We start from the raw sequence: 9,688 nt of genomic DNA, 5'->3' as shown, positions 1-9,688 counted from the left end.
TTGAGAATATATGCTTCATGAAGTATTTCCTTGCCTGCTTCATCTAGTCTCTTTTACTGATTAATGGGAGCTTTAATTTGCGTGTTCACTTTTACACTCATTATTCTGTGTTATGTTCCAATAGAAGTATTAAAGTTCAGTGAAAATCTCATGCATACTGATGAGAATGCAAATGAACATTGATGAAAGAATGCTAGGATCTTAAGATGTAAACTGTCCAGTTATCTTGCTAAATTCTCTTAAAACAATGGTTACATTATAATGAGGAATGATATGGAATCCACCATGCAGGTATCATTAGCAGCGGCAAAACCATTATATAATTTATAATGGAATAGAGATTCAGTTTCAGATTATTTTGAGGTTAAAAAGAAGAAATGATTTGATATCAATACTTTCTTCTGTTCCATCTTCCTCTTAACCTTTGCCAGACTTCAGCAGGATATTTCTTTTGTTGCATGTAATAGTTGGGAAAGTGGGTATGATTATATAAATGAGTAATCACATTGAATATTTCCAGCTGTAACTTTTACTGGATACAGAACAGATAGTAGTGGCATCAACCATCATCTCCACAAGACATTTCAAATATCTGATTATTATACAATTGTAAATAAACAAACTTATTTCAGCAGTGACATTTATATGTATAAAACAACAATCCTGTAAGTGGTCATTTAAAATGAAGCTAAAGGAAGCCCTCATATCTCCTTAGAGAACAGTGACACCTGAGAGTGAATAGACTAGGTGGTATTAATACACTTAGTATCTGAGTTCTATTATTACACATTCTTATATCAGTGATGAGTTTTATAAACTTAGTACAAAACCAGTAAGCTTTAGAAAACACGTATCAGAGTTTCCCAAACCTATTTACCTGCCTTGGAATTTTTTTTAATGATTTGGATACTATTAAAATATTTTTCTTTTTTCAACCTTAAAAGAGAACTGAAAATACTGTTTTATAGACTCAGAAGTAACACAAATTGTTACTTTGAGGTTTTTTTTTCATGGTTATAATTGTGCATTATGCCATTACACTTTTTCAGAATGATTGTATGCCCATGTGTTCGTAGACCCTGGGATACATGGAAATCATTAGTAAAAAATAGTATAATTAATGATTTTTATTTTAGATAACATGAAAGTGTTTTTACACCAAGATATATAGCTATTGCTGAAGGGATTATACTTAATGGTAGACCTGGCACAGAAGTTGGCAGACTTTTTCTTTAAAGGGCCAAATTGTAAGTATTTTAGGCTTTATGATCTACTTGGTCTATTACAACTACTCAACTCTGCTATTGTAGCACAAAAGCAACCATTGATGATAGGTAAACAAATGTGTGTGGTTATGTTCTAATAAAACCTTATTTATAGACACTGAAATTTTGAATTCTATATAATTTTTATGTATCATGAAATAATTGTTTTTTAAAATTTTTTTAGACATGTAGAAAATGGTGAGCACAATTTGGCTTATAGACTATAGTTTGCTGACGCTTGCCCTAGTAGTTGATTTTTCTAAATTAACTTTCTGATCTTAATTAAAACTGCAGATATATTGCTTAAAACCTTTTATAGATATAACTCATGTTGAGTTCTTTTCAAAGAAGCTTCTTTTTAAAAAAAAAAAAAACCATAAATATAGATAAGTAACTTTTGATCATAAAGAGGCAATTGAAAAATTCTATAAATTACTTATTTCTGTGACTGCACAGAAGAATTTTGGTATTGCTGAGCTGGATTTTCTAATACAGATGAAAATTCTATTATGATGACTATTTTTACGGTAGAAGCATTCATTCAACAATTGTTTTAAGTGCCTACTCTTTTGAGGTGTTTAGGTAATAGAAAAATAAATCTCCCATGGATGCCTCCTGCCGTTCACAACCTTACAGCCTAACAAGAGATATAAAATCTGTGCAAATTTTCACTAGAAATAGGCCAAATAGGAGTCGAAGCTAATGAGGAAGACAACACAGAAAGGAATAACAGGAGCAGAAATCCAGAAACAGAAGTAGAGAGTACAGAACACTGGAATTATATTGGAGATACTGTGTGGGATCAGTGCAAGAGAGAACAGAGAAGGGGGAAATGACTAATCCCAGACCCTCAGTTGAATGTTGCCATTTCTACTCCCACAACCCAGTGCTGGGTTTTTGAGAACAGGTTCTAGTGCTATTATAGATGATCCTCAACATATGATGAGGTTATATCCTGGTAAACTCATTGTAAATTGAAAATATCATAAGTTCAAAATGTGTTTCATACTCCCAGCCTGCTGAACATCGTAGTTTAGTCTAGCTTGCTTTAAATGTGGTCAGAACACTTACATTTGCCTACAGTTGGGCAAAATCATCTAACACAAAGCCTATTTTATAATAAAATTTTGAATACTTTATGTCATTTATTGAATGCCATACTGAAAGTGAAAAACAGGATGGTTGTGCACCATCATAAAATCAAAAAATTGTAAGTCAAGCCATAGTAAGTGGTGAAACCATCTGTCCTTGGATGGTAGAAGGCAGGCTGGCAGAGCTGTTCAGAAGAGAGAGTGGCTGGTGAATAGAGCTCAGACTTTAAAGCCAATTCAGTCAGGGTTTGATTCCCAGTCTGCTACTTACTAATTATATGGCTATAGGCAAGTTGCTTAATTTCTCTGAGCCTCAATTTCCCAATCTGTAAAATAGGATCAGTAATTCTTATTTTCAGATATATAGCTAGGGTTATACCTATTCCTCTTCCTACTTTAGTGTTCTTTACATGTTGCTCACTAAAGTAAGAGACTGCTTAATGAGCATTGATGGTTTTTAGAGCCAAAGATACAGGATTGGATCTGAATTCAGGTCCCACCATTAGCACTTAATGTATAAACTGAGGAAAGTTATTTCATTTCTCTATAAAATAAGGACACCTCACAATTTTGTATGCCAAGATTGAATCAACTAAAGTGATAAAACAATGGTTTTCTACTTTTTAAAGACCATATTCCCTACAATATATTTTCTCACAGTCTCCTATACATCCTCTTAGGCTAAACAGATATTATTGATCTTTGTTTTTTGAGTCTTTTATAAAAAAATACAGGTTTATTAAATAATAGTGATAATAATAGTAATAATTTAGACATATATTCTTATTTTATGCCAGGCTCTGAGCTAAGCTTTTAGATATATTATCTCATATAATTTTTACAACAACCCCAAAGTATAGATTCTATTATAATTCCCATTTTGCAGATGCTTAGAAAATTAAATAACTTTCTCCAAGTGGCACAGGAAGTAAGTGATGAAGTTGGGATTTGAACTCAGAAAATCTGACTTTAGAACCTACTCTCATAAGCACTAGATTATGCTGTCCTCCATGTGGTTCTGATAATTTCCCCAGAGGCAGCTGTCCCATTCCCTTCCCATTGCTACAAAGCACCTAGCACAGTGCCCAGTGCCCAATAGGCACTTAACAAATGTAGGCTCTACCTCTGCAGCTCGTCTCCCAAGTGTTAGAGCTAAGGCCTGATGATGCTTACTAACCATAAGCAGAAGCAGATCAAAAGAAATATATCTGTAAATGAAAACTTGTTTAAGTCCCTTCCTTTATAAATTGAATAATAACTAATTCAAATTTCCACAATAACATAATTTTGATATTGCCTTGAAGTTTACAGTGTTTAGGTTTGTTCTGTATGCCATAAATGTAGTAAGTTGAATTCAGATAGGAGATATGATTTTAAAGATATGAAACTGTCCCCTTTTATCTTCTCTACACTATTACATTTTTTCATAACACAAATCATCACCAGGCATACGTTTGTATGTTTATTTTCTGTAACCCATTCAATATTATATATGCTTCAGTAGAGAAGGGACTTGATCTGTTTGATTCCCTTCTCTATCTCTAATATCTAAAATAATATGGAGTAAGTGCTCAAAAAATATTTGTTTTATGCATGAATGATAAAAATGTTTGTCCAAATTATGGAAAACTGACCCTTAAATATTATTCTACTTTCTAGCTTGGATTAGAAGAACAAGAAAGACTCCACCTACTATGGAGGTAAGAATACACACGGAAAATATTCAAGTAGTATGTGTTTATAATGCTGTGTTTCTCAATTAGGAGTTTCTGTCAGATTTCAGTCTGAAATGTCAGTTCTTGACGTGCCCACAGCTGAAGAATGACCAGACATGCCAAAGTTAGGCAAGCACAAATATGTGGTTTATTGAGGAGAGAAAGATAGAATTACAGGGCAAGAACAAAATATAGGTTTACAGAGCATGGTACATACACCACAGATAACGACCAGACCCATTGTCACAGCAAAGGGAGAGCAAAAGGAAGAGTGCAAAAAGGGACTGGTTATGGTCTACTTCTTGTTTTATGGTGCCTGGATAGGGACCCCCCTGTGGTTCAAACGTCACCATAGAACCACTTTGATTGGACAGCTGGAGAGCTACATCACCTGAGTCTTACGGCATACGTGGGTTCTAGGTCACTTTCGAGACTTTATGGTACCCATGCTGCTTGGCCCATGAGCCAAGCCTTCTTTTACAGCTGGCACGCCAAGTTCTGATTGGCAGATTCGTAGAGTATTCCTTCCTCCCGCAGGTATGGAGAATTAGGGTTGGGCAGGACCAAGATGGGGGCAACAGCACCCCCTTTCATCCCTAGGAGACCCGGAATCCCTCACTATCTACCTAACATACCCCATTCTCTATTCTAGAGGCCCAAATCATTGGGTATGGGCATCAACTCATCTGGCTGCTTCGTGCTGAGTAGGGGTGTTGATCCCTATTAGGGTGGTCTCTTACAGGTTTTTTGGTGGTCTCTCCAAGGGACTTTGGTATGTGTTCTGGGTAGGTTGTAGTTGTAGGTGTGAGGAGGAGGTAGGTGCCAGGGCTGGTGGAGAACTTAGGACCATTTGTAGCCTGATGGCCTCTAGATGGGATGAAATAAATTTAGTTAGAAAATTTATAAGGATCGGTCCCTATATAAGAACTCCCAGAATGCAGAGTAACAGGGTGACCAAGGGAATTATTAAGGACATCCACCAGGGCCTAGAGATCTCGCCTTGTGTCTGGAGATTGGAGGTGGCCTCTAGGATGGCACTGATGTCCTGAACCTGTCCTGACCTGTTAACATAGAAGCAGCACTGTTCTTTTAAGAACAAGCAGGTGCCCCCTTCTGCTGTAGTTAGAAGATCGAGGGCCCACCTATTTTGTGAGGTGACCCCCGCCAGCAAATCTACCTGTTCCTGTAAGAGGGCAAGTGTGTGACTAGAATACCTAATACATCTGAACATAGCAAGTGGAGTCGAATCATAGATAAATACATGAAAAGTAAACAAAATTCAGTTGTTAACTCCAAGAAAAACAAAACTTGGGTAGGAAAAGGAAGAATAATCCTACTACATAACTCACTTGTTGACAGTGTTTTCTCATAATGAATATTGTTCTGTAACTATATTGAGAGTATTAGGGAACAAGAAGGATAAAGTAAATCTTCATTTTCAAAAATGAGAAGTTCATATATAATGCTTGAAACTGGAAAATAAAGAAGTAATTATAAGAATGTTGCTTAGATATTATGAAGTATTTAAGGGCAGAGCCTGCTTTATAATTGTCAGACACTTTTGTGACTTTTTGGATTGATTGACCTTTATTATGACCAAAAACGTCAGCTAAAAGAATATAAAGTAGTTGCTTTTGAGAAGGGGAAAGTATTTTTCACAACAAGCCTTTTAGAATGATGTGACCCTACAAACTATGTGAACATATCACTTTGATTTTTAAAAAGAAGAATTTTTAAAACCATATACACAATGCTATAGATGAGGGGTGGCAAACTTTTTCAGCAGAGCACCATATTAAATATTTTAGACTTTGTGAGCTAAACAGTCTCTGTCAAAACTACTTAATTCTGCCATTGTAGTGTGGAAATAGTTATAGACAGTATGTAAATGAGTAAGTGTGGTTGTGTCCAGTAAAACTTTATTTACAAAAACAGCGGGCAGATGGATCCTAGTTTGCCAATCCTGGTGCTTACTGATCAATTGTTTTCAAATTGGAGTGCCTGTACCACTGGGTACACAAAGACTTCCTATGGGATATATAGGTATGAATACCTTTAAAGAAATGAATTTTCATATTCTCTCTTTTCGTATGTAATCTTTCCTTAAAATGATCTGCCTGAGAATTCCTGGTCTGCCAATTCTCCTTTCTGACTTCTTTAAAAATTGTCTGTCTCCCACTTTTCAAAAGAAAAGCTTACCCCTTGTCCATACTAAATGTTACTATGTTGCTTTGCCTTGGGGTTTAAAAGTCTCCAGGACACCAAACAAGAGTCTGTTGGAGAGTGAATCTGTCCTGAGGGAGAGTCCCTTGAGAGCAAAGCAAAGAAATCTTCAATAAAAATTATTGAAGGGGGGCAATACATTATTTCATCCAGGCGATAAACTCATGGCAAAGCTCCATGCCTTATAGTTTCTCTGTCTACCTAGCTAGCTGGCTATCCATTTATCTATCTTAAAATTCACAAGTGAGAAAGTTGTCATGGGGATGCATAATAACACATTTATTTGAATTTTAAAATTAAGTCAGGCTTTTTTCTGACAGAGAGGAAGTCAGATTTGTCTGATTAGGTTTGACAACGAGGACTAGCATTTCCAATTAAGTTATATGGTTATATTTTCCATAAATTGAATAAGCTAAACTACAGTTCCAAGGCTCTGACAAAAACATATTTAAAGCATTTATTCAATACACAATAAGCCAGAAGATGCATTCTTTGTCATTATGTAAGCATCAACTGAAATGTGCAAGGTGGTACATAGTTTTTCAGAAGTCTTAGAAAATAAGTGTGTACAAAATTGAGAGAACCACTGCTACTATTGTTTATGGATGTATAGAGATGTAGTAAAAGCATTAAAACATACATGAAAATGATAGACAAGGAAGTTTGGGTAGTTATTATCTCTGCAGAAAGAGAATGTTGGGGGTGAGTCACAGAGGGCTCTGGTCATATCTGTAGTGTTTTATTTCTTAAGTTGGATGGTGGGTACATAGGTGTATATTATTAGCTATATTTATTTTTACACATGGAATATTTTATTTAAAAAGAATACAATGAAACCTTGTAATATTATGTTTTAAGAGACCTTGTTGGGCCCCAACAGAAAAACAAGATATTCAGAATAAACTAAAAAGTGAGATACTTGAAATTTGAAAATACCAAAGGCACTTATCATAGCAATATCCATAAAAAACAAATCAGTGTGTCTTAGTTCTTAGGAGTCCTTTTAAAATACTAATGTTTATATATTTTAGTTATTCATTCAATTACTTATCATCAAGCATCAGTATGTGCTCAATAGCTAACATAATTTCTTTGTAGACTTATTTTGTACATACTAACCTGTCCTAGACTCATGAGACATAACACTGTTAAATAATATTTAGATTCAGTTTTGGTACCATTTTTTTCTCTGTGAAAATGAACTACTCTGATACTTTAAAGTTGCAAGGAAAAAACATTCACATACTACCTTCAGAAATTGGATTTTTTACATGTTTACACAGGAGCATTATGTTTTCAGTGATAGAGTTATGCTGGGATCTTTGGCTTCCAAGGCTAGAAAGGATATATTCTGAGTTTGAGCAGTCTCCTATTCTTTATTTACCTACTAGCATTTCTGCCTCCCCAAAGGAGAAGTTGTAGTTGAATGGGTTTACCACCATCCACAATGGAAGGTCCCTGTTGAGCAGAGTTTAATGCCAGGCATTTGACTCCTCTTATGCCTAACTCGCTCATTCGCGCCTGCCTTTCATCAGGCAAAGAGGTAGGGTTGTCTCCACTCAGAAGTTCTGAAACTCTGTGGTACACACCTTCCACTGTAGCTGTTGAGCACTTTTGGGACTCTGGCTTAGCTGATACTATGATGTTACTTGATTTTTTCCTTTGTTTTATTAAAAAATTAATATAATAATATGTTTTTTAAAATTTTTAAATAGAAGTAATAAATTACCGCAAATCCTGTGGCTGGCTGCACAACTCTTTATTTTGACAAGTTAATTTACCCATGCATACATTGGTACATAGTTGTAATTGTGTAATACTTACTCTTTTATGTGTTGCTGTTTTCACTTAACTATCATAATAAACATAATAGCATAATACTTTGAGATTCCTTTTCTCTATGTATCTTATTTGGTAATGACCTCTAGCTCTGTGAAAACTAAGAAAATATAAAATTTACCATGCTTCTTCATTCTTTCTTTCTTTCTTTTTTTTTCTTTTTGAGGCAGGATCTCACTCTGTCATCAAGGCTGGAGTGCAGGAGGACAATCATAGCTCACTGTAACCTCCAACTCCGGGGCTCAGGCAATCCTCCTGGGTCAGACTCCCAAGAAGCTAGGATTACAGGCATACGCCACCATGCCCAGCTAATTTTTAAAGTATTTTTAGAGGTGGGGTCTCACTATGTTGCCCAGGCTGGCCTCCAACTCCTGGGCTCAAGCGACCCTCTCGTCTCAGCCTCCCAAAGCTCTGGGGTTACAGGCGTGAGCCATCTGTAATAAGCATACAGGCCTGTGCTTTTGTAGAACAATGTAAAAAATGAAAATGAATCATTTGAGTGTTTTGAGCTCCTCAGAATCTGTACTCTTAACCAATAAACGATTCTGCCTTTCTAACTGTAGGTATTTATTAATTAATTGTGCAAGAAATGTTTATGCTAGTTTATGTTATAAATCTTTTTGGTTTTCAAAACGTTGGTGTTAGGTGGGTCTTCCTAAGAAGTAGTATCTCAGATTTCAAGGATCCCACCTTTCTCAATCTGAAAGGTTTGCTTCTTATATACTTATCTACAAAGTAGAGGTCTGAACTTGAGCTTAGTTTATTCTTAGCACATGTTTTCCCCTCTGTTTTGACCTTTATCTGACTTTTAAAGAGCAGAATATAAAAGGTTTTTTAAAAAGTTGTATATAAGTAAGGTGCTATTATTCATTATTTTTAGACATACTCCTGCTGAGGTTCTTTTAAGATTCATCAAAACTTACTAGGTGCATATTAAAAAGTATACAGAATTAGTTCTGAACAGTTAACCTTCTGAGTCATATCATCAGTCACTAAGACAAGTTCCATTTAGGTTTTAAAACTGGGCTTAGATCCAGAGTGGAAAAGGTTAAAGGAGTTAAAACGAGGTTAGAAGTTTTTTTTAATCCACACTTTTTCTCAGTTATCTTACCAAAACAATTTCTTTTTTTTTTCCTCTTATCCTCTCTATGCAGGAGAAGTAATTATTTTACACAATCTAAATTTTAAGTAAATTGCTACTGATCATTTTTATCAGGTATATTTTGATACTTCTCAATGGTGGGAATAATGATGTTTAAGAAAATTGTGTTTACCTGCACCCGAATGTTCATAGCAGCACAATTCACAATTGCAAAGGTGTGGAAACAACGCAAGTGTCCATCAGTACATGAGTGGATTAATAAAATGTGGTATATGTATACCATGGAGTACTATTCAGCTTTAAGAAACAATGGTGATAAAGCACCTCTGGTATACTCCTGGTTAGAGCTGTAATGCATTCTACTAAGTGAGGTATCCCAAGAATGGAAAGACAAGCACCACATGTACTCACCATCAAATTGGTATTAACTGATCAACACATAAGTGCACATAT

At 35.4% G+C, this 9,688-nt stretch overlaps 1 protein-coding gene across 1 annotated transcript in view; it reads left to right on the top strand.

The window, feature by feature from the left end:
* NDUFAF2 (NADH dehydrogenase (ubiquinone) complex I, assembly factor 2) overlaps positions 1–9,688 on the top strand; it is a 186,581-nt gene that overhangs the window by 134,365 nt on the left and 42,528 nt on the right. The window contains 1 exon segment of the mRNA XM_012664630.1: positions 4,016–4,056. Coding sequence (XP_012520084.1) covers positions 4,016–4,056 — 41 coding nt within the window.

The sequence above is a fragment of the Propithecus coquereli genome, unplaced genomic scaffold (assembly GCF_000956105.1).
Source record: "Propithecus coquereli isolate 6110/MARCELLA unplaced genomic scaffold, Pcoq_1.0 Scaffold9, whole genome shotgun sequence".
Classification (NCBI taxonomy): Eukaryota; Metazoa; Chordata; class Mammalia; order Primates; family Indriidae; genus Propithecus; species Propithecus coquereli.
This window is presented reverse-complemented; position numbering and strand designations above follow the sequence as displayed.